The following is a 26110-nucleotide window of genomic DNA, read 5'->3' as shown; positions in this document are numbered from 1 at the left end:
TAGGTGACCTACAGTTATAAAAGCAGAAGAACACATGTAAGGCTACCCCTCTATTGCTGTTACCTAATGAAGGTCTTCCATTTGCGGGACAATGATAATTCACAGTTTTCATTACATTCTTAAAAGACAGGACAATGGGAACCAGCCTGACTTTTGAGAACAAGCTAATCTAAAATGAGGAGGCAGCTGTGGAGGATAACTTTGCATTTGTTGCTATTAAATTTATATTCAATGACATTTTCGACCCACTTCTCACAAAAATCTATCAAGATCATTTTGAATTTTGTTTCTGACTTCTTAGTCTCTGAATTGCTTTCTCCAGTTTTCCGATAAGTTTTCTCCTGTACCAAAGAGCCATATGGCACCTTACATTATACCTCTCCCAACTTAATGAAAAGCCATTGATGGGCATTCTGGGTAAAGTTTCAGGCTAGTTGTGGATTAAATATATAGAAATCTCACCCAATCAAACTTGAATAACTTGCTAATCGGAGTGCCATGCACACATTGTCAGATGTTTTACAGCATTTCCACACTGTATGCAAGACATTACCTGCTCCAGAAATGAAATAAAATTAATCCGACAAGATATGCTGCATTGTTGTCGAAGAACCTAGGCACCAGTGGTATAATGGCAGATTTGTGTTATAATCTTCCCAGTTAAAGTACCGCCTAATAAAAACACTATCTAGTTACCTAACCAGTTGTGGTTGTGTGACTAATCCTGGAAGTATTGGAGAAGAAACTGTTCTGACCCAGGCTTCCTTAACAAGCTAGAAGCAAAGCCTTGGTCCTGGCAAAACCCCTTTTATTTACACGACTGTGAATTCCTTTCATTCACAGTCCACAAGGCTTAGCAAACAGAATTTCAGAGGGTTGTTTATCAAATACGAACCTTATCTCGTTTGGCGAGCTGCCAAATAACTAACTCATTTTCATTTCAGATGACATCCATTCTGCAATTGCTTGGCTCAGGCCTTTGCTAGGTGGAATTGTATTTAATTCCTAAAGTCTGCTGCTATCATTGCTTTAAGAAGCTTCTGCTTCTCAACATTGCTTTGCTTGTGTAAAGACAGGAATATTATATGGCCGTGGTGGCAAATCTATGGCACATGTGCCGGACGTGGCATGCAGACGCATCTCTCCGGGCACGTGAGCCATTGCCCGTTGCTCTTCCGGGTTCTGGTGCACCGGCCCTGTGTGCATGTGCAGGCCAAGAAGATGATATTCTGGTTTCTGGTGCATGCATGCGTACTGGCCAGCAGGTCTTCATGCGTGCATGCGTGCTAGAAACTGGAAGACCAGGTGGCTGGTGCACATGTATGTACCGGAAACTGGAAGATTATCTTCCTGGCGCGCTCATGCGCATCAGGCGATTGCTGCTCTTCCGGGTTTCTGCACGCATGCACGCGCCCCCATTTCAGCACTCAGTGCTGAAAAGGTTTGTCAACACTGTTATATAGCATGACTGTATCAGATCATGGGGGTCTGGAGACTGACCCAGGTTCTTTGGCCATCAATTGTAAGCAGAGAGATTGGTGGTCTTTACAGCAGCAAATGACTAAAGAACACACTTTAACTTCCAGCCCTGTGGGAATGTTTGTAAAAATTATTTATCGATCAGATCTTTGTAAATGCTATTTATTGATTGAATTTCTACATTGGCCGTTTCACCTAAGTGACTCTGGGTGGTTTGTAAATAGCCTGAAAAATCCAGTGCTTAGATGGAGGCTGGAGATCCATAGATTTATTCTTTTCTGATTTTGCATCAGCCGTGCTGTGCAAAGTACCGGTATGCGTTTTCAGATGTAAGGCAGTGTTGTTTTTGCTAATTGTAAACCAGATTTGCTAAATTACCTTGTATTACGAGAGTTTGGAAGGTTTTGCTGAGGGTTTATGAAGAATCTTTCCCTAGGGATTTTTTTTGATGCACAGATCTGGAAGCTTAGTTAATGAAATGAAAATATTTAGAGCATGTGAATCATTTCACAAGGCAGGAAGGAGGAGAGTAAATAGAAGATTTTGGTTGTAATTCCAGGGCATAGGTTCATGGGGCATATTAATTTGAATAAGCAAAGGCCTATGGAGTTAGCATTGTTTTTTTTGGTGTTCAATTAAAAAATTGGGATTGGAATGCTAACTTGCATTTTCCATTCCAGGGTATTTTCAGGCACCCTTTTTATTATTATTAAGGAAGGATGCTGTGCTGCTGGGAAGGTTGATGTGATAGATATGTATATGATTTCAGTTAAAAAAAATGGTTTAGAATATGATTTGAATGAATACAGCTGCAAACCTGTGTATAATTCAATATATATTATTAAATGCATTAGGACTGAATTTTGAGGACATGTACATAGGACTGGATTGTAATATTGATAAAGGGGTCTCGTTCACATGCTATATTGCAGTTTAATGCAATAGATGAGTTCATCTGATTTGATTTGGTATTATTTAAAAAGCACATCACCATAGTTTATTTAGAATCTTGGTTTAATGCTACATGTAAACCAGATCTCATGCAGTTGCCCCACCGAAGCCTTCATATATCTCCTCTGCTTATGGAGAGGGAAAGCCCAGCTCTTGGCCTCCTCAAGCTTGGTCCTAATAAATGAGGTGACATGAAAACTGTGCCAGCATGGAAGAATACATGAATACTGAATATATTTAATTCTGGGAGGTATAAATAACCCACCCATATGTTCCTTGCAATGTACTGATGGCTGCTTTTGCATAAAGAGCGCAGTGTCTTTGTTATTAATCAAACTACCAGAAATGATAATAGAATTTGCACTTGGATTTTTAAAGTGGCAGAAGGGGAAGCCATAGTCCTAAATAGATAATGGAATGTCTAAACAGATAGCAAATTATGTTTTTTCCCCAGATGAAGATTCTGATTCATATTTTCCACAGGACTACTTTGACAAAGAAGGTAAGTATTTGAACATTGAAATGGGTTCTATTCTAGTGCTAAAGACAATGGTGGGATTCAAATAATTTAACAACCGGTTCTCTGCCCTAATGGCCGGCTGGGTGGGCGTAGTCATGGTGGGTATAGCCAGGGGGTGTGACAGGCAGCATTCAGCCTCCTGCAACCCTCTGGGAGCAAAAATGGGGCATGAGGGGGCCACACCAGCCCCCCCATGCCCCATTTTGGGCCTAGTAGGCCTCCCTGCACTTACCTTGGAGCAAAAACGGGGTGTAAGTATAATCTTTATTGTCATTGTACTTAAATACAACGAAATTGGTTTTGTGTGTGGGGACTCCTGGAAGGAGCAGGGCAGGAAGGAGCGGGGCCAGCCAGAAATTTAACAACTGGTCCGCCCAAACCGGCTGAATCCCACCACTGGCTAAAGGTTGCACGAAAGAGAAAGTTACATGATGTTTTGAATGAATCTAACTCCAGTTGAAAAACCCATTATATACCCAGAATACAACAAGCCTTCATGTTTTCAAATATTGGTGCCTTTGTTCTCCTACAAACGCATCTGACTTTATCCCTTTGCAATAACAGGAGAAACTTCAGTGCCCCGTTCCAAGAGCGAGAATGATACCATCAACACAGACAAGATAATGAAGAGATCAGCAACCTTGCCATTGCCCACTCGCTCTTCATCTCTTAAAGAGAGGTAATCCCAGATAAGAACAGTTGAAGGAATAACTCAGGGTGATGCAACAAGTCAGCAAACAAACAAGGAGACAGTGATTTCTAGTCCTGGTTTGGACATGAAAGCCAGCTGGGTGACTTTCAGCCAGTCACTCCCTTCTCAGCTCAACCCACTTCACAGGGCTATTGTGGGGAAAATAGGAGAGAAGAGTACTGGGTATATTCACTGCCTTGAGTTATTTATAAAGTAATAAGAGCAGAATTAAAAAATAAAATGAAAAATAATAAACTAAATTGAAAACTAAGTTTTCTGTATCATTCACAAAGTAATCTTTAGTAAGCACATACATTTTAGATAGAATTTGTGTCCAAGTAAGCGTATTTTGGGTTCATCTTGTGTTCTGTTTGCGATGGCACTGAGATTTCTTACAATTCTATATATTGCCATCTTATCTCATTCCCAACCAACTACGAATGTAGCCAGAGATGGGTTGCTGCTGGTTTGGCCCAGTTCAACCAAACTGGTAGTGGAATTCAGGCTGGGTCACAGAACTGGTGGCTACCCAGGCCTGCCACGCCCCTGAACCGGTTTCCTTGCTGCCGCTTGGCTGCCGCCATTTTGGATTTTAATGACTGCACGTGTGCAGTTCACTATAAATTGTTCTGCGCATGCACACACAACAATTTACATTGAACAGTGCACACACACACACACACGCTGCACACAGGTTGCAAACCAGCAGTAATACCAGAAGCAACCCACCCCTGGATGTAGCCAAGAACAATCTTTGATCGTTCCATTGTGCAAAAAGTGTCATCCTTCTCTTGACCCAAGACTTCTAATGTAGGAAATCTAAGGTGCCTTGGGGATGACCCTAGGAATGATGGAATGAAGGACAGCAATCTGCTTGGCTCCATTTTAAATAATTGGTGTCTCAAATGTCATTTAGCTAAAAAATAAGGAATTGGCTCAACTGAGATTCTAAACTTTGCCAGTTACTTTGGTGTGTGTGTGTGTGTTTCTGGGGAATAGCAGGAATATTTATTTGAACAGGGACTCATTTGCTTTTTATAATAAAAAAGAAGAAGAAGCCTATAGTACGAGCCAGCTGTGTGCAGCAGCTGCCAAAAAAGCCAACACAATTCTAGGCTGCATCAACAGAGAGATAGAATCAAGATCATGTGACGTGTTAATACCACTTTATAATGCCTTAGTGTTTATTATAGTGTTTGAGTGTTTATTATACTTGTATGCCGCCCTATTCCCGAGGGACTCAGGGCGGCTAACAAACAAGTGGGGAAGGGGGAAATACAAAAAACAAACAGGACAAAAAACAAGATACACAAAACAGATTAAAAGCAACACAACAGTCACAGCAATTCAAGTGGGGCTGGGAACTCATCAGCCCCAGGCCCGCCGGAACAGTAAGGCCACACTTGGAATACTGCATCCAGTTTTGGTCACCAGGATGTAAAAAGATATGGAGACTTTAGAAAGAGTGCAGAGAAGAGCAAGAAAGATGTTTAGGGAGGCTAAAAAACGGTTGCAGGAACTGGGTACCTATGTCTAGTTTAATGAAAAGAAGAACTGGGGTGACATGATAGCAGTATTCTGATATCTCAGGGGCTGCCACAAAGAAGAGAGAGTCAAACTATTCTCCAAAGCACCTGAGGGTAGGACAAGAAGCAATGGATGAAAACGAATCGAGCAGAGAAGCAACTTAAAACTAAGGAGAAATTTCCTGACAGAACAATTAATCAGTGGAACAACTTGCCTCCAGAAGTTGTGAATGCTCCAACACTAGAAGGTTTTAAGAAGAGATTTGATAACCATTTGTCTGAAGTGGTGTAGGGTTTTCTGCCTAATCGGGGTTGGACTAGAAGACCTCCAAGGTCCCTTCCAAGTCTGTTATTCTATGTGCAAATAATAGATCTATTAAGCCTTACAATGTTTCTTAGCAGAAGGCATGCATATGAAGCAGGGTTTGTCAGAGAATGGAAATGAGAATAGAAAAGAAATTACAAATTAAAGACATTGATAAAAATTTGGTTTGTGGATTTGTAGTATTTGGAATAAACAGAATGATGGTTTGGAGAATTAGTGAAAAAAAAGCATTCTGCAAACAAATTAAATTGGATGAAGCTTTCTCTCTTTTTCTTTTCAGCTTCTAAAGAAAATGTTGATTGCTGTGACCTGAACTGGTGCACTTTATTTTTCTTTTCTTTTTTCTTTTCCTTTAAAGGAATGATTGGGAGCCTCCAGACAAAAAAATAGACTCGAGGAAGCACTGGGCTGACCCTAGAAGCATTTATGAATATCGTCCAGGGATGTCCTCAATTCTGGACAATGAAACATTGGTAATGGTGATTTTATTTTTATTTTACGTGCCTATTTTCCATTGGGCTCTGTGGATTTGGTCCCTGCCTGAAATAGTATATCCTGAAAGCCTGCAGAGAAACTGGCCAAGAAGTCAAGAGGCCTCGTTGAGGAATTGTGTGAGGTTCTCCCCTTGGGAGTGAAAGGTTTTTGAATTCAGCTCAGAATTTGATAATTCCAATGAAACTCTGAACACGAGGCTACTGATAATCAGTTTTTATTTTCTGCAGAAAGTAAAAAGACTCCCACCTTAACAGAGCAGATAAGAGAGAAAAACAGGTGTGCGCCTCACCGTGTAAACAAACCTTTTTTCCCAAACTTCTTATAGTCTTACACAGCTTGCACAGATCGTCATAACATTATTTCATGTTACGCAAACCTCATGAAATGTCTCAGCGCTTCGAAATAATAGACCTTAGAAGGAGAAAGAAATACATTTTCTGGAGTATGTCAGAGCTTTGTTAGGGAATGCTGAAAACACATTTCAAGTTACAAGCAAGGTTACTTGGCAGAATCCACTTTTGACTTTTCACAAGAAGTTACTTTGCTAGGCTAAGCTTGGCAATTCGCCTAGAGGTTTTATCTAGGCAGTTGGCACATTTGGTTAACAACGGAGCTTCTCTCAACAGCAACTTAACAAAAGCTAAATTAGGTCACTCCCTGTATGCTCTAATCCTTCAGGGGTCCCTTCAGGAGCAACCGGAGAAGCCATGTTCCTATGTGGAGAGTGCAGATAGAGAGGCAACTCTTGTTAGATCTTCATGGGACTGTTTGCCTTCCACTGCATTCTGAATGAGTAAGATAGCCCTGCTGCACTGCATCCCTTATTGAGTCACTGCTACTACTATTGAGTCACAACTACATCACAACTGGCAGGGGCAGGAAGGAAAAAGAGGGAGGGGCAGTTTGCACACTGGTAGGCAGGCAGGAGCCAGTCCTCAACCAGCCCTTCTCCTATTGGGGGGGAAAGACTAGTGCTCCTTATCCTACAGGTAATTTATCTGTAAATATCATTACCATTCAGATAATAATAATAATAATAATACTGCTGTTTCTCCATTTCCCTGTTAATAAGGGAAGACTTTCTCTCTTTTGTGCCAACTTTTTTTTTTTGCTGCAGACCACAAATAAATCAACTATCCAGTTTTTCCTGAATGGATGGAAGGGAAAGGATGATTTTTTCTTTCTTTCTTTCTCCTCTGGCTACAGCATCCAAACTAATGGGGAATAATAAACCATTATTTTCTCTCTCACTGTTTAGCTTCATATAAAAGGGAGGGATATTTTCTCTCTATTCCTATTACCGTATTTTTCAGACTATAAGACACACCAAGATTTTGAAGAGGTAAATTAAAAAAAAAGTTCTTGCACTCTGCAGGCCTCCCAAACTCTCTCAATACCTCATTTTTTTGTGAAAAAAGCTCCCCCAAGCCCCCCTAAGCCCCCTCCTGTTGTCCTGGGGACAACAAAAATGAGCAAAATGAGCAAAAAAAGGCCCATTTTTGCAAAAACAGGCTCATTTATTGCAAAAAACAGGGCATGCATAGGCTTTAGGAAGGTTGTAGTGTCCTCCTGGGGGTTGGGGGGGGGCAAAAATGAGCCAAAAACGGCCTGTTTGCTTGTTTTTGCCCTCCCCAGCCTCCAGGAGCACTTTGCAGGCCTCCCAAACCCTCTGCATGTCCATTTTTGCGAAGAGGGAGGGGTTTAGGGAGGCCAAAAATGCTGTATTCAGTGTTTAAGATGCACCCAGATTTTCACTCTCTTTTTGGGGGAGAAAAAGTACGTGTTATACTCTGAAAAATAGTGTAGTATGCCAAATATGAACCTCTTGAAAAGATCAGGACATGTTTTATTCCCTAAAGCTCTCTGTACATACAGCAAGCTGTTAGAGAGTCAACTCAGGTTGTTAGATGGGCTGTTCATAAGCCAATTCAAAGTCTGTGAAGACTGGTAGGTCAATAAATAAACTATATTCTTAAGCCTTGTATGATGTTTCTACATGCCACAGCTTCTTAATGTGAGCTACTAGTAAATAACAAGATCATTTAGAAGTTTGTGTAATCAATAAACAAATCTCAGATTCAAATTCTATGAAAAAGCTCTACCAGAAAGTTGGTGGTTTTAAAAAAGTTCTATGAAGAAAAGCTCGGCTCTATTTTAAAACACGAATAACAAATCTGATTTACATTATTCCCCCTGCAATGTGGCCACTAGACTAGTTTCCTTAGTTGACTCCAATTTGGTGACCCAAGGGGGATTTTAAAAAATGGAATGGTTTGGAAGAGTTAAATGAGATGCAGTCATTGACTGTATATCTATATCACTCTGATGCAATGACAGAGTTGTCAAGAACAAATTTTGCCCTTTCTGTTTTTATTGGGTAACCTTAATAATTTGTGGGAATGCTGTGGACATAACACTGATTTCAGTTAAGCATTTGGCAAAATTCTCTGTTGAATCTGAATCCACAAGCTAGTTAAATGTGATCTAGGTAGCATGACAAATTTTGAATCCAAATTTCCTTAAAAAATGTTTCTTATTAAGGAGGAGGTTGTCACATGTGGATACCCAAGCCTTTAAATCTTGGGTGACTATTTTCAACATGCATTTTACTTGGATAACAACATGGAGAGAAAACAAATTTCCAGGTACAACAAATTTGAACACGGCTGCTACAAGACACAAACTACTCTGAAAATAAATGATCAGTGAATTTATTTTGAATTGTTTCTTAGGAATTTAAATGTAACAGAATTTCATTTAACAAACAAATGTGAAGCATTTTTCTAAGGAAATATCGAGGAGTATAATTTGGTGTAACTAACTTGGTAATAGTTCTAGTGAAGAGCATATTGGAATTGATACTCAGATTAATATGAGTGTGATATGGAAACAAAAGACATTTGCAAACCTGGGACTGTATTAGCACTACTCTACATATTCTGGGTTGATTGCACTGTATCTTATATACCAAGGATGTGTCTTAAGAAATGTTTGATGTGTTCTTTATTTCTTGTACAGTGATTCTAAGAACTGCATGTCATTAATTTTATATTTTTCCTTAACATGGAATGCAGTAGCAGAATATGACTCCTCCTTAACTGTCATATTGTTCTTGGTATATCCAGTTCTTAGATAGACTATTCTTAATTGTTATTTGAATTCTTAACCCATAATCATGCATGAAATGTTGGCAATTTCTTAGAATAGAAGCTTTTCATTCTCTTTTTTAGGGAATTATCTGTTTCCCTTAGCAACTTCACCACTAACACATATGCTGTCTAAATGCACCCTCTTTAGTGTGGAGCAAGCTTTCCCAACTGTGGCAACTTGGACTCCAAGACCCAGAATTTCTTTGCCAGCTGTATGGTGTAGAGCAGAGGTGGGGAACTATGGCCTCTTTATGAGTTGTGAATTTCAACTCCCAGAATTCCTGAGCTAGCATGGTCATAAAAGTCATAAAAGGGCCATACTTCCCCCACCCCTGGTGTAGAGTTTTACCTTTTCATGTGCTATTTTTGAGACAGGCCTTCTCACTTACCTCATGTGCTGTTAAAGATGCCATACTCTATATAAATAAGGTAATATATTACAGTGGGAGTGGAGTAAAAGATGGATCATATTCAGAGAATGATATTATCCAGCAGCTGAGGAAATAGAAATCTTGACTGTTTCAGGTAAAGAGCTTTGGAGATTAGAGATGGACTGTTAGACTTTGTTCACGTGTTATATTAGTAGAAGGACAGGTCATGTTGATTCCTCCACCCTTATTACTGTTGACAATTCATAATCTTCCAGTCATTCCCCCATGTATTTTTGGTGAAGTTGTACAACTGGAATTCTGGAGGAAGTGATTATTTAACTTGAAATGTACATCGAAGTTAAATATGCAGGAAATGATTTTTTATTTGTTTAATGAAAAGAAGGACTAGGGATGAAATGATAGCACTGTTCTGATATCTCAGGGGCTGCCACAAAGAAGAGGGAGTCAAACTATTCTCCAAAGCACCTGAGGGCAGAAGAAGAAGCAATGGGTGAAAACTAATCAAGGAGAGAAGCAATCTAGAACTAAAGAGAAATTTCCTGACAGTTAGAACAATTAATCACTGGAACAACTTGCCTCCAGAAGTTGTGAATGCTCCAACAATGGAAGTTTTGAAGACGAGATTGGACAACCATTTGTCTGAAATGATATAGGGCTTCCTGTCTGAGTAGAGGGTTGGACTTGAAAACCTCTAAGGTCCCTTCCAACTCTGTTATTCTGATATCTCTCATTTCTTCATTGCTTTTCCTGTTTTAGAAAAAATAACACAAATATAATAAGTGGAGAGGTTATTCTTTGTTAGGAAATACCTTTCTTTAATGATAACAATGCACTCCCATTTTTTGTTTACTTAGAAATGAGTGTAAGTAAACCTATTCCCAGTGAAGTATGAATAAGATTGCAAATTGTTATTAAAATTATGGGTGTGACCTTCCAGTTTGATAACTAGGAAACTATTGAAAAAAATTACAGAATGTGGCACCTTTAACAGTCTTCCTATGCATTCTTTGCATAATATTGTCCTTCTCTTTCTTCCATTCTTATATTACCAACTCTTTAGCCTCGGGATATAAGCCCAGAAGAGATAGATTTAAAGAATGAACCTTGGTATAAATTCTTTTCGGAATTGGAGTTTGGGAAACCGGTAAGTTGATAGTCCCAAGCATTAATAAATAAGATTTTGTTATGTATCACTGTCTTTTCCATCTTCACTGTGTGCATAATGGAACAAAAATTAACTCATCCTGGTTTAGTCAACGATTGTACTGTAAAAAAGAGTTATTATTTTATAAACTATAGTGTGTGTTATTTATCTTTTGAGAAAATCATGCAGGCCAGATTTTGAAAATCAAACTGAAGGAATATCAACAAATTTGTAACTATAAGATACTATGGATGTTTTTCTATAGGTCTTCTAGAATTACGTTTCAAACTGTAATTTGATTCTACAACCATGAGGAGTAAATTCAGTCACCTTGTTTTTCCAACTCGTATGCTTTTCAAATTTTGTTTTTGCTAACAAGTAGGAAGGGAGAATATCAGAAAGTTTTCTCATTTTGAAGTTCTCATTTTTATCTTGGCATTGAATGAAATTGTTGGTTATAGAAGGCCTTATATGAGAGGACTGCATGGATTTTATTTGGGATCTATATTTTAAAGGAAAATGTACCAATTAAAGATTTCTTCCAAAAGGCAGTTCAATAGTTGAAAAAAATCATTTGGTGAAATTTAGTTGTTGACTTACTGCCTTTCCTTTCTGAAGCTGAAGGCAGTGCACACAGAACTGAGCTAAGACAGTGGTTGTCCTAGAACAGTAATGGCGAACCTATGGCACGCGTGCCGAAAGTGGCATGCAGAGCCATCACTCTGGGCACGCCAGCCGTCATTCGTTGCTCTTCCAGGTTCCTGTGTGCACATGCATGCAGGCCACCTGGCCTTTGCGTGCGCCGGAGCACCAGAAACCGGAAGAGCACATGCGCGGGAGTGCTGGAAATCGGAACAGCAGTTCCCCAGTACACATGCACATGCCAGGAAGCTGAGCTTCCATTTTTAGCTGGTCTTCACATGTGCATGCGTGCCAGAAATTGGAACACCAGGTGACCGGCACACATGCTGGAAACTGGAAGCTCAGCTTCCCAGCACATGCATGCATGTCGGGGAATTGCTGTTCCGGTTTCCAGCGCTCTTGCATGTGTGCTGGAGAGCTGCTCTTCCAGTTTCTGGTGCACTTACATGCGTTTGTGCACGCTCCCGTTTCTCAGTACCAAAAAGGTTCACCAACACTGTCCTAGAGTCATCCAATGCAATCTGGGCTTAATGCTTCCTTTAACTCATATCTTATTTAGTTTTATAAAGTGACAAATTTTTGTCAAAAGAGCAACACAAGAAAATGCATACAGTATTCTGTATCAGACTGGGAGGCTTAGTTCGTATTGATTCTTTGACCAAACGGAAGCATTTGATTCCTTTACTTGGTGTTTGGTTTTATTTGTGGAATTGGTATTGGACAATGCATGGATAAGATGTTCAAGTAAGACAAGGGTTTGTTTTTACCCTTCTTAATTGACACATATTTTTATGAACTGGTCTGAACAATAAAATGGAGGATGATCAGATATCTATTGAAGTTGAAGATAAGAAGGCTTATCTCCAGCGCCAGTGGTGGGATTCAACTGGTGTAACAACCGGTTCGCTGAGAGTGCATTTTGTGCACTCTCTAACCACTCTACTGCAACCCGAGTGAGTAAAACAGCTGAGGTGCGGCAATCCGCTCTGCGGCGCCTATCAGTTGGGCTTCAAACAAAGGAAATATAGGACAGACTAATGCAGGGGTGAGTGGGCGGGGCCAACTGATCAGCGGAATTACCGGTTGGCATAAACAGGTCTGAACCGGTCGAATCCACCTCTGCCTATGGCTCTCTTGATGATATTCCCTCAAAGAAGAGACTTTTAGCAAAAACTGTCACTGATATCACTGGAAAATTATGTCATATTGCTCACTACGATGAATGCAACGCAAAATGCTGGAAATGAACTGCTGAGCCAAATTGTAGCTAACAATATTCCTCAAAGCACCCCATTTCCCAGCTCCTTCATCGGCCATGGCACATGGCGGCAGTGTTGCTTTTTGACAAAGGCTAATAGTCAAATTGACGTCAAGAGCCACAAGTAGCTTTTTGAATGACTGAAAGCTGGAACTTAGCAAATTGCAGAGAACATTTTATACAGCAGAAAGATGGAAGTTGCAACTGAATATTGAAAAGCTGGCCAGTTTGACAGCAAGTGCTAATCCAGTATTCATTAGAGTTGTGGGCAACAAGGAAACCAGTAGTTTTACTGCCCTCTCATCCAGGGGTGAAATCCAGCAGGTTCTGACAGGTTCTGGAGAACCAGTAGCAGAAATTTTGAGTAGTTCGGAGAACCGGCAAATGCCACCTCTGGCTGGCCCCAAAGTAGGTTGGGAATGGAGATTTTGCAGTATCTTCCCCTGCCATGCCCACCAAGCCACACCACGCCCACCAAGCTACGCCCACAGAATCAGTAGTAAAAAAAATTGAATTTCATCACTGCTCTCATCTATTCTTTTGTTCAAAGTCGGTACCATTGCAAAACCCAAAAAAGCTTCACTTGCTTTCCCAGATTTTACTTCTTCATAAGAATAATAGAATCTCAGAATCACATAATTGGAGAGGACCCCTTGGTCCAATCTACTGCCCATTGTAGCAATTGAAACTAGAGCATCCCAAGCAAAAAGTGGTATATATCCAGCCATTACTTCAACAAACCCAGCAAATGAAAATTCAGGTAACGTGATCCCATTATGGACTACTCTTGTAGAAGCATTTCAACTTCTGCACTTTTAAGATTAAAAACGCACTGGATTTTTCTATGTGACATTATTTTAGGTATTTGAAGAATGCTGTCCTATCCACAGTTTCGTCTCATAGTTACCCAGTTCTCCTAGTTCATCTTGCACAATTGAGTTTTCTATTCTCTGATCATATTTATTATCTTTGGTTGTGTCTCCAAATTTATTTTTAAAATGTGATGCCCAGACGTAGATGCAGCATTCAAAGTGGGTTCTCACAGATATAGAACAGAACATCCCCCCCCCCCCCACACACACACTTTAAGGCTTAAGGACAGTAAAGGCCAGAAAAGAGTAAGGTTGAGAATCATTCCATGTTCAAAAAAATCCAAACAAACTTTGCAGGAGATAAGCAGTACAGAGTACAGTCAGGAAAACACAAGGGGTTGGGAGTCCAAGGTGCATATGACAAGGCTGGAGTTCAGTTGAGGCTTGAAATATTTTTGTAGCAATAAAATGTTCATTGGGATGCAGTGGCTCAGTGGCTAAGACGCTGAGCTTGTCGATCAGAAAGGTCGGCAGTTTGGCGGTTCGAATCCCTAGCGCCCCGTAATGGAGTGAGCTCCCGTTACTTGCCTCAGCTTCTGTCAAACTGGCAATTTGAAAGCACATAAAAATGCAAGTAGAAAAATAGGAACCACCTTTGGTGGGAAGGTAACAGCGTTCAGTGTGCCTTCGGTGTTTTAGTCATGCCAGCCACATGACCATGAAGATGTCTTTGGACAGTGCTGGCTCTTCGACTTAGAAAAGATGAGCGCCGCCCCTAGAGTTGGGAATGACTAGCATGTATGTGCTAGGGGAACATTTACATTTAAAATGCTCATTAGTGGATGCTTTATATATAGCATGAAGAGGCATATCTCAGTCCCAGTTGGGAGTCTTAATGCAGATGAGTCGACACATAGTCCCCTCCCCACCAGCCTTCTCAGTCCATGTGTTGCTGCCCAAAAATATCGCCCATATTACTGTATCTCTGAAAGATACCTGCCAAGGCTCAGCTTCTCTTTACCATTTCAAGCACTTTGGTGTAAACAGCGTAGTTTTCTCGCCTATATGTAAAATTCTGTACTGCTGTGCAGAAATCTCCCCAGGATCCTATTGTTTAAGGAACAAAGTAATAGTATTTGGATATTTTAGTTCAAAGTTCAAAGCCTTTATTGTCATTGTACATCATGTATACAACAAAATTGGTTTAGCCTCTACTGGTGTGGAGTCCATAACAAGACAACATGAATAATATAAAGAATAATCCTTATATAAGTACCGTGTTTCCCTGAAAATAAGACAGGGTCTTATTTTCTTTTGACCCCTGAAATGAGCGCTTCGTCTTATTTTCGGGGAGGTCTTATTAGTTTTCAGGTGCAGGAGGCAACGAGCATGGTCACCTCATGGCTGCTGCTATGTTGCAATATTTTCGGAGAGGCTTATTATCTGGGGAGATCTTATTTTCAGGGAAACGGTAATTAGGGGGGAAAAACTAGTCATTCATTTCCATATGTACATCATATTCTGTGCAACATGTATATTACTCTGGTGTATGATCTTAATATCATGGTATATACATATTACACACTACACTGGCACCAGTGAAATTCATCATATTAATCTGTTTGTGGTGCTATATTGTGTTTAAGAGTCTGACAGCCCATGGGTAGAAGATGTTTTTAAACCTGTTTGTCCGGCTGGTTATACTTCTGTGTGTCTTCTGCCCGATGGTAAAAGTGAAAAGAGACACTGGCCAGGGTGTGAATTTGAATTAGTCTACATAAGAACATTTGTTGTTTAGGAAAGCCAAATTATAAGATGAAATGGTCCCCTGTGTAAGACTCTTTCTTAAACCTCCTAGAAGAAACTGGGTAGAAATATAACATATTTCATTAACAATTTGTAAAATTCTCGACACTGTATATTCCACCTAGAGCAGTGTTTCTCAACCTTGGCAACTTGAAGATGTCCGGACTTCAACTCCCAGAATTCCCCAGCCAGCATTTGCTGGCTGGGGAATTCTGGGAGTTGAAGTCCGGACATCTTCAAGTTGCCAAGGTTGAGAAACACTGACCTAGAGAATCAGGGCATGTTGAAGGTGCAGAACTCCAGATTGAGACATGGAAATTCTATTATTTTAATGAGTTTAAATCTCTTAAGTCTGAATGAATTGCATCAGCCTGTTGATTTTACCTTTTCAAACTCTGGAGAACTTGGTAATGTATCAAATGCCTGAAGGATGACACACATTATCCCTGTCTTCTGAAGAGGCAAAGGAGAATCCAGGGAAATGCCAACCACTGCATTTCAAATATTTATTTTCATTTGGTTGTATTTGAGTTTTTAATATACGTTAGTGACCTGTAGTGACCGTTGCTGGATGGGCAACTGTATAGATTGACTGAAAGAAAAGTAAATAAATAAATTGGAGAACAAAAAACTTCAAACATCCATATTTGTTAATTCTACTCAAAAGGATGTTTGTCTATACCAGTGTAAACTGTGGAAAAAGCTTTGCTTATGTCATTAAGAAATGGAAAATAGATTTGAATAAAACTATCCAATGCATACTTTTTCAAAGCTCTTTGCTGTTGGGTTGATTCCTCATCCAAAATAATTTTATACATTTTTAAATATGATTGACCCAAGAAAGATGTACTTTGGTTTTCTGATATTTTCAATGATAAAGTTGATAATTTATTGCACAAAGTTATGCCAACAGTAAAATTCATAACTTATAACTGTTGAGGCAAAATGAGTAACTGAATGCCAACTGGAAATGGTAAAAATCTATCAATGATTATATTTATTTCCATGGACAACTATTACATATTATGTAATTTTTGAAAATATATGGGGGAAACCAATTCGGTGTAGTGGATAAAGGCACCAAGCTAGAAGCTGGGAGATCATGAGTTGTAGTCCCACCTTGTACACCAAGCCAGCTGGATGATGTTGGGCCGGTCACTTTCTCTGAGCCCTAGGAAGGAGGTAATGGCAAACCACTTCTGAAAAATCTTGTCAAGAAAACTGCAGGGACTTGTCCAGAGTCAATATTGACATACAGGCACACATATATCAGGGGGGAAAAAAGTTCAAGTGAGATTATCCTTTGGGTTGATTTTTCATGGCTTTCAAGAATTTTATGCTTATTTATAAATCCCTAATCCTTTTCCCAGAATGTTTTCTACTTTCAAGAAAAAGTCTAAAATATCATCATAATTTGAAGTGAGTTTTCAGAGATATTTACTTTCCTATCACTTGTGTACCCTCCCGACACTAACCAATCTGTATATCATTGCCATGCCCCCCCCAACCTCCACACCATCCCTCCATACAGCCCCTCCTTCCCCACCTGGCAGAAACCTCCTTACTTGTCTGCTAGCCTGGAACTTCCAACTTCCTTCTGGCTTCCCCATTGATTTTCCTTCTGCAAAGCTGGCAGTGGAAGTGATGATCACATGACTGCAGCTGACCGCAGCAGCGAAGGGGCTACAACTTTTCCAAATTTCAATTCCATAGCAATAATACGCCCTGGAGTTTGGATGCTGCAAATTAACCCATTTGAAGTTCCTTGCTTCAAAAATTGTTGCCCTGTGATGCGCTTGAAGGTTACAAACAAAAACAAGATGTTTAAAGTTGTAGTATAACAGTAGATTGTAAAGACTTCAGTAAGTATTAGAACCAGGGGTGAAATGCTCTGAAGTCTGCTACCGATTCGCTTGGACATCAAACTTTTTAAAAACTTTTTAAAGCTTTTTTTTTTTTAATTACCGGTTCATCCGAACTGGTAGTTAAAAAATGCTAAAAAAAACATTAAAAAAATTCTCATGATCAGCTGTGCCACAATAAGCTGTGCCTGCGCAATCGTCAGAACTTTTTAAAGCATTTTTTAAACTATCAGTTAAAAAGAACCAGTTAAAAATGCTAAAAAAGTTTTTTAAAAGTTCCAATAATCGCACGGGCACAGCTGATTGTCGGAACTTTTTTTTTTTACTTTTTTAAAGCATTTTTTTACTACCGGTTCGGGTGAAGCAGTAACATTTTTAGTATCAGTTTGGGCGAACCAGCCTGAACAGGTTGCATTTCACCACTGATTAGAACTATTCGTCAAAAAATTTAAGGGTGGCAATGGATGAGGTTTGGTAAAGCTTGCTATGGAGAAAAGATTCAACTTTCAAATAAGAGACAATCCAAGATTTGATTATTCAGAGAATTTCAAAACCAATTCAATAAAATACTTCCACCAGAAATAACTGCTTCATCCCTAAATCTGTGCAATCCTTTATCTTCCCATTCATTATATGTATGAATTTATCTAGATACTTCAAAACTTAGAAGGAATAAGGGATCTATCTCCAACTTTTCCAAATATCCATGGTAAATTATAGATATAGATTTGTAGTAGTAAATATTCATTTCTTTAAAAAAAAAAATCAGGCTTTTAGAGAATCCAGTGCTAAATTCACTGTGTAATAACTAGCCATTATTAGAATTTTTAATCATATTATTGTTTTAACTGAAAAGTAATAAAGTGATATTTTAAATTTGATATGATGATTTCATGATTGTTTGAGTATCTATCAATTAGGTTGGATACTTCTGATTGGAGTTTTTTTGAGCCATAGTTCAATGAACAATCTACATATTTGCAAGATTTGTTTCTTTGACCCAATTTGCAAGATTTCTGCAAGATATTTTTCAAAGGCCTTATGAGATAGGAAGTTGGGAAAATACTTTTTGATATTTGATAAATTGTCTTCATATTCAATAATTGATATAGATAAACTCCTTCTGGCTGAGAATCACACTAGAACAGGGGTGTCAAACTCAAGGCCTGGGGTACTTAGATCTGGCCCATGGGAACGCCCTAGAAACAGCAAAGGACTGGCCCGTAGTGCTTCTGCCTGAAAAAAATGGAGCTCGGGGGGGGCGCTCCACACAGCCCTCCTGAGCTCCAGTTTTGCTGGTAAGAGGGTTGCACGAGGCGATGGCAGCCGAAAATGGAGCTCGGGAGCCCATTTTTGCTGGCAGAGTGCTAGGGCACCACAGCAGGGGTGGGTGTCTGCCCGCATTACTTCCGGTTCGGCATGCAATTTTTTTGCGCGTGCTCATTTGTACCTTAAAAATTTCTGTGCATGAGCACATTAGAAAAGGGAAAAAAACAACATTTTTCCAATGAAGATTCTTTTGCGCATGTGCAGAACAGAAAATCAAGATGGCGCTGCCGAGCATAGAACCGGTTCGGGTGCGTGTCTAGCTGAGGGAACCAGTCCGAACTCACCTCTACACCACAGATGCCCCGACACGAATGATGTCAAGTTGGCCATGCCCACCCTGGTCATCCTCCCCCCCCCTCCGAGATTAAACACAACCCTGATGCGTCCCTCAATGAAATTGAGTTTGACACCCCTGCATTACAACAAACAGAACTGAGGGCCCTATGATCCCCTGTCCTGCCTGCTCTTCTGGGGGTTATATAGAACTTGCCCTGTTTCTGTATAATTATATTTCTCCCCTTAAGCCTTCCAAATATTACATGCCAGAAACTTTTAACTCTAATGTCTCTGGGATTTTGAAAATAAGGTCATGGCATCTCATCCATCGCTGAATGAGATTCTTATTGAATCATGGAGGATAAATTATGTAAAATGCAGTAGGCAAACTATTGGTGAAGAATACATAAGAATAGAACTATACTGTACATTGTAAAAACTATACATCGAATGAACATACTTGTTTGCTTTTCTTTTGGGGAAAAATTATCATTTTGAAATCATCATCAAATTGTATTTGTTAAGCTACTGTTCCTATGAGGATCATAGAGATTAGTAGTAGTTATAAAGCTGTTGCTTCAAGCGAACCAGAACAAGGCTGCACAGTTTTCCTTGCTATTCTGTGTTGTTCTAGAGCAGGTTTACTTTCTCTTTCTTTTCACTTTTTATTTCTGATGTTGACCCAGTTTCCCCCAAAATATATTCTTTCTGCACTAGTTGAGTTTCCATATTCTCTGTGATGTCTTTCTTTATCTTCATTTCCTCATTTCCTCCTCTTGCTTTCCATCAGCCTCCAAAAAAGATATGGGATTATACTCCTGGAGATTGCTCTATCCTTACTAGAGAGGATAGAAAGGTAATTTGAATATATAATGTATGCAATATAGTTGTGTGTGTGTATATTAGAGCTTATCTTTCCCTCTGTAGCAGTGTTTGAATTGGAGTGCTTTGAATTTAATTGAACCTATATATATATAATATATGTGATGGACTGCAACCCCAAAATATTGTAATCTTCGCTAGATCAGTGCATCTTTTATTTTTGTGATATGTAGTAATCTTTCCTAGTATGAATGCATTTTAAATTTATTTTATAATAAAAATTAGGAGAAAATTGATCTTGAAAATTTCAGCAGTGAATCTTCTAAGCCGTATTTGAATATGTAGCAAGTATTCAAATGTTGTTGTCCTATGTATGGCATAGTTTCTTATTAAATGTGTTGGACAATTCTTCAGCCTTTTCTTCCTTTTCCTTTTTAACCAGGTTGATCCAGGAAAAAACCACTGCCTCTATCATACTGAATTAGATGCAGATATAGGCAAAATGGAGGAGCTTTATAAAGCCCCAGATCAAAAGCAACTGAAGGTATCTCACACTGCTTGTTTTCTAAACTTTCTACTGGAGATGTTGCTGGATATCACCTGTTCTTATAAGCAACTAGCTGATAACCCGGCATAGCCCGGGTATGTACTTATCACAATCCTGTATTAGAGGGAGCCCCCTTGTGGAGTACTGTGAAGCCGTTACCATGGCAACACCACTGTGCTGTACAGTAGAAGTCACTTTAAGGCATAACAGGCTGTATCTTAACAGAACTTGAATCCGAAATTCACACTATCACTATCAAAAGTACTGTCACTTGACACTATACATATAATTCAAAACTTTTCATTTCAGCGGCCCAGGCGTTCCAGAGTTATGCTGAAACACACACACACACCGAGGTGTTAGGAGGGTCTTACTCCTACAGTATTTGTTTATTGTATGCTAACCATTCCCCAGTTATGGTAATCGGTATAACTAGTAGCATGTAATAATTATCTTCAGATACAATCCTAAACTGTGTCAACCCCATACTGTACATTCTCTTCTTTCCTGCCATTTTCTGTTTGGTGATGGAGGTTGCTGTGAACAACCAGAGAACAGGGCAACATGGCAGAGGAAAGCTAATAGCAGATAGAAGGCAAATGTAGGAGAACTGCAGAAGTTCTGAATTTAAGAATAAGGACACCCAGTTCTCTATAGGTACTGTACATACCACTTTATAATGCCTTGGTAAGGCCACACTTGGAATACTGCATCCAGTTTTGGTCGCCCCGATGTAAAAAAGATGTGGAGACTCTAAAAAGAGTGCAGAGTAGAACAACCAAGATGATTAGGAGGCTAAAACATATGAAGAACGGTTGCAGGAACTGGGCATGTCTAGTTTAATGAAAAAAAGGACTAGGGAAGATACAATAGCAGTTCTTCCAATATCTCAGGGGCTGCCACAAAGAAGAGGGAGCGAAACTATTCTCCAAAGCACCCGAGGGCAGGACAAGAAGCAACGGGTGGAAACTAATCAAGGAGAGAAGCAACTTAGAACTAAGGAGAAATTTCCTGACAGTTAGAACAATTAATCAGTGGAACAATTTCCCTCCAAAAGTTGTGAATGCTCCAACAATGGACGTTTTAAAGAAGATGTTGGATAACCATTTGTCTGAAGTGGTGTAGATTTTCCTACCTAGGCAGGGGGTTGGAGTAGAAGACCTCCAAGGTCCCTTCCAACTCTGTTATTCTGTATTCTGTATGTATCATCAGAGCCAGTCCAAGGAAACAATAAGGTTAAGGATCCCTACTTTGCTTTCAACAGTGTTTGAATACAAGACATTTTTTTAAAAAAATTGCTAGAGGGATGACTGCTTCCTGACAATGTCTATGAAATGGAAACCTTCCTGCTTCCAATCTGCAGTGCCTTCTTGCCTCTTCATTTGTTCTAATGAGGAAAACCTATAAAATCTACAAGTTGACTGGCACTGCTGTCTGTTATGTCAGGTGTCAGGGTTCCAAATAGCATCCAAAGGTCAATCAGAGTCCGAGGCAAAGTATTGCTCAAAGTTCCAATTTATTAAGAGAGCCATATTGGCACATCTGGGAAAACCTGAATCTGAAAGCTTCCTGTTTTTTTCCGGGAAAGTTGAAGCTCTTGCCCCCACACCCACAAGTCCATCACATGGTTCAATCTTCCACTGGCAGTTACACCCATCCAGTTCCGGTCAGGTGCAGAGGTGTAAAGACAAAGGATGACCTTGGTTATCTAGAAAGAATTTTGTTATGGCTACATCACATCTCACTCCTACAATCCCCCCTCTCTTTTTCCCATAATAGAAAATGCATAGTAGAATAATAGAAAGAAAAAATGGCTGCAGGCCTAACATCAGGAGGTTCCTAGCTCCACTTTGGCAGTTGAGACAATCTGTTGTCCATTGAAGGGAAATATCACAAATTTCTCACCACCTCCTGTGCTCCATTGAATCTTTCCATTTTCACATGAGTCTAAGGGTTGATGGAAGGGCTGTAAAGAGGACTAGGGCTTCTGTGTCCATTGTTTGAAGCTGAACTTCCTTTACTTTCTGAATGTAATATATGCCACAATGAACCACAGCCATTCAGAAACCCTTTGAATAGAAATCTGTTACTTGCTTATTCATTCATACATAATTTTTGTGCTTGTAAGTGTCATATAGCCATTCTGCTGATCCTTTAAAATAACGCCTTTTAAATGCATGTTCACTTTTTCCCCAGCCTTCCTCTAATCAGCATTTCAGAAGCTATTTTGTTTTTATACACTGCTAGACAAATATAGAGAGATCATATTGCCGAGTTGTTCTTATTTCCAGCTTGTAGAAGTTCAGTTTAGTTTTAAAACCGAAACTCTATATTTTGATTAAGTTTAAACACATTTGTTTTTAAAAAAGGAAGCTTTATGTCTACAGTATGGAGTGTATGAATTTGATGAATTTTCTCTGATCTGAAATCCAGATTATTAACTATTTCAGAATCCGGCATAAGACCTGATAATAATAATAAAAAAATCTGAGCTCTAGATAGAGGTTAATAATATCTTGTCTTCTGCTTTAGCTTAAAGTGTCCTTTAGTAACTATTTCTTTGTCTGGATTCTTGCAGAACGCAGCGAGCTCCCCACCGCCGGAAAGCCTTTCAGAGCAGTTGTCTCCGTAAGTTTTGAAACATTTCTTTGATGTTTCAGTTCATGTTTTGGAGTGCTGGAAATACCTCTCTAGGCTTTACAGGGTTATTAATGGCATGTCAGGATAGGAATTGCACGTTTCCTTTCCTTAAATTTGTGGGATGCAGTGGATATTGTTCATCCATGTGGCTTAAAGTTAATATGAACAAAAGGCCGTTGACGTATTAATTGAAAAGTTTACAATAAAAGATTTAGAGTTGATCAGATGTTTTTTTTTAAATCAATCCTTTGGACTCAGCTGAGCAACACAAAGCATACTGCTCAGATAAACAATGCCTGTTTAGCCTTGAAAGAGACAAGGAGATGAGAAAGAAATCTAAGATTGACCTGCCTTAATTCTTTTGAGTATAAGGACGGTGTTGTGGCCCGCCAGCTGTCAGCAGAGCTGGAAGCAGACTCTAAGGATGGGGAGGTTGGGCCTGATTTGCTTCCCAAGGACTTTGTTTCTCTGAATCAGCATTCCTTATGTCTGTTTTATGGCTGACCTAGCACTTTGTTTCCTTTGAAAAAGCATAGGGCCATGCATGTGCATGTGCTTCCCGCTGGTCAGCTGATTTTCGGGTCTGCTGCGCATGTGTGGGTGTGCATGCGGGAGATGTGTGCGCATGCACAGGGGGGATCATCCACGCATGGGCGTGGGGTGTGTGGGAGAGTGTGGCAGGCCTCCCCCTCACAGCCCATTTTTGGTCCCAGGAGGCTGCAGGGAGCCTGCTAGACCCAAAATGGGGGGCAGGGGGGGAGTCAACTGTGCATGCACAGGGGCGTGTAGGGTTTGTCGGGCACACATTGCATTATGGGTGTGGGCACGCATGCATGCGCGCTTTCGGCACACAACAACAAAAAGGTTAGCCATTACTGGCATAGTGGTTAATTACACTTGTCTGACAGAGTTCAGATGCTCAGTGGAAAGTGGCAAAGATAGAGATAGACAGATCTTTTGTATTGGTAAATCGAGAGCAGTAAATTCCAATAAAGGAAGAGTTGTAGGAAGAGGGAGTCAACCTAAGTCAGAGAAATTTCCTGCCCCAAAATATACTTCACTCATTGCAGGTTCTGAAAATATTTGACACCAGAAGATTAATATTAAATCTTATCAAAAAAATAATTCAATCTAAAAAAATAGTTATTTTTTTATTTTCATATTTTAAATGGCAAAAAGTGGGTATTCTAATATTTTAATTTAGTGAGGGTCTGGACTGAACTTTTTAAAAGCATTTCATGTGATGCCTTATTCCACTCATTTTTCTGTCTTGTGATGACTCAAATCATCTGCGTCATAAAAGGCTTGCCATGGAGTGTATACTTTTGTGCAACTCCTGAAATTAATTGGAAGTATGAGATGCCTTGGGACGCGGTGGCTTACTGGTTAAGACGCTGAGCTTGTTGATCAGAAAGGTTGGCAGTTCAGCAGTTCGAATCCCTAGCGCCATGTAACGGAGTGAGCGTCCGTTACTTGTCCCGGCTCGGGAACGACTAGCACATATGTGCGAGGCGAACCTTTGCCTTTAACTTATGAGGTGCCTTGAGCAGTTCTCTTAGGGTACCAGAATATTGAGTGTCTGTCTAGATATTTTGTTTAATAATTTGCTGTTAGTTGCTGAGAAAATATGTCTTCCCTCTTATATATCAGCTGCCATCCTGTAAAAAAAGAGTTGGAAACAGAATTTGGACATTCCACTGGGCTGGGAAATGAAAGACTGATTTATAAAAGTGTTTTGGAAGGAGGAGATATCCCCTTGCAAGGGTTGAGTGGCTTGAAGCGTCCATCCAGTTCAGCATCCACAAAAGGTAAAGGTGAACATTGTTGTGATCAAACTGTAAAGAGTAAATGCATAGCACGGTATTGCACTTATACCAAGATTCCACATGTCATAATTCAAATACAAGCTTGAATATTTTTGCATTTAACAGCAGCTTGCATAAAAGAAAGGATGATGAGATCACAGATCTTTGGCTCATTATCATATGAACCCTTAATATTGTGATCATGATCAAACTGTCATTAACTTGGAGCAGGAGTTGACAACACTCAAAGAGCCACAAAGGTCCTAACTGGAAGCCCCCTGTTCAATTCTGGAGCCGACCAGAAGTCCGTTTTCCCCACCATAGAGTCTCCTCCTAGCGCGGCATCCTTTTTCCTCTACCTGTTCTAAAGCCCTATCAATTGTGGAACTCACTGGAAAACCTGCCCCTTGCCATAGAGTCTCCTCCTGGCACGTCCTGCCCCCCCCCCAAAACTGGAAGCTCCTCTCAAAATTGTGGTGTCAACTGGTGACAGGGAGCTGCAGAAGAGGGATGAAAGAGCCACATGCGGCTCCAGAGCCGCAGGTTGCTGACCTCTGATTTAGAGTGTGCTGACTAAATCATTTCTCCTCCTTGGTTTGGTGTCACAGCATTAGTGAGACTTCTGTGATTGGAAATCTGTGAGACTTCTGTGATCAAAAATTCATTTTTTTCAGAAGGACCAGAAGCAATAGCAGTGGAAGATGAATTGCTTTCTGTGTTTTTTTTAAATAGCCTCTGTTCAGAAATCCAAGTTTATGAGGTTAAATCTCCACATCCAGAATAATTCATCCAGAGTTTTGAAAGAACATTTTGATGTTTTGCCAAAACCATCAAACTTTATAAAGTTTATCAAATATATTCCCAAGATTATATGAAGTGCTGGGTGACATTAGGAAAGCTAATGTTACCTCCATTTTGAAGAGAAGAAAGAAGAGAATTTGGAAACTACAGAAGGGACCTTCTAGAGCAGATCCTAAAGTCTGCAAGTAGCTTGGAAACAATGTGAATATTACCAGATGTTGGTAATTGGTCTGTCAAAACAATTTTTTGCCAAGCCAATTTTATTCAGTTTTAAATGAATGACTTCCACGATAAGTTTATGGGACAATTTGAGGCCTCGAGGGGTTTGCTTTAGCGAAGCATTTGACAACATTCCCATGCCATCACTTGTTAACAAGCTACTTCATTCTCTCTTGGAGGGCAAGAGCTGGTGCAGGGTTCTTATTCTGAGTTCTCACCCATCTCTTCTCACCTAGTTCTAGAGAAGAAGCAAGTGAAACGTCAGAAAATTTGTCCCTGGCCTTCTGGGTTTTATAAGTGAGTTGGATGAGAAGCTGTCATGGATGTTCAGCAGGTTAGAGATCACATAATCCAATGAGATAGTTAATGTCTTAAAAATCAAAATTCAAAACGAAGATAAAATTCATTATTCTTTGACTAAGAATAACATGAAACACAAGGGATTTTTTTATTACGGGAACAAATTGTGTTTTTTTAAAAAATTATACATGTATTCTATTGCCACCTATTTAATAGTTTCTAAATGGCTTAGAGTTATATCAAATGTTTATTGAAATATTACCCTGTTTTCCCAAAAATAAAGACCCAGCCAGAAAATAAACCTAGCATGATTTTTCAG

At 39.7% G+C, this 26110-nt stretch overlaps 1 protein-coding gene across 26 annotated transcripts in view; it reads left to right on the top strand.

Annotated features, from left to right (window-relative positions):
- Window positions 1-26110, top strand: part of SORBS1 (sorbin and SH3 domain containing 1) — a 127858-nt gene that overhangs the window by 79796 nt on the left and 21952 nt on the right. For 22 of the 26 annotated variants that reach the window (XM_087702578.1, XM_087702583.1, XM_087702579.1 and 19 more), the window contains 8 exons: window positions 2885-2932; window positions 3515-3629; window positions 5851-5965; window positions 10589-10672; window positions 19448-19513; window positions 19922-20023; window positions 22605-22654; window positions 24317-24474. In XM_087702578.1, coding sequence (XP_087558704.1) covers window positions 2885-2932; window positions 3515-3629; window positions 5851-5965; window positions 10589-10672; window positions 19448-19513; window positions 19922-20023; window positions 22605-22654; window positions 24317-24474 — 738 coding nt within the window. The remainder of the gene's footprint in view (window positions 1-2884; window positions 2933-3514; window positions 3630-5850; window positions 5966-10588; window positions 10673-19447; window positions 19514-19921; window positions 20024-22604; window positions 22655-24316; window positions 24475-26110) is intronic. The other 4 variants (XM_087702595.1, XM_087702587.1, XM_087702577.1 and 1 more) reach the window with 2 other exon arrangements.

The sequence above is a fragment of the Thamnophis sirtalis genome, unplaced genomic scaffold, assembly GCF_051295495.1.
Source record: "Thamnophis sirtalis isolate CommonGarterSnake01/CBP01778 unplaced genomic scaffold, rThaSir2_p1.2 scaffold_15, whole genome shotgun sequence".
In the NCBI taxonomy this organism is placed as follows: domain Eukaryota; kingdom Metazoa; phylum Chordata; class Lepidosauria; order Squamata; family Natricidae; genus Thamnophis; species Thamnophis sirtalis.
The sequence above is the reverse complement of the archived record's forward strand: the minus strand, read 5'-3'. Positions and strand labels throughout refer to the sequence as shown.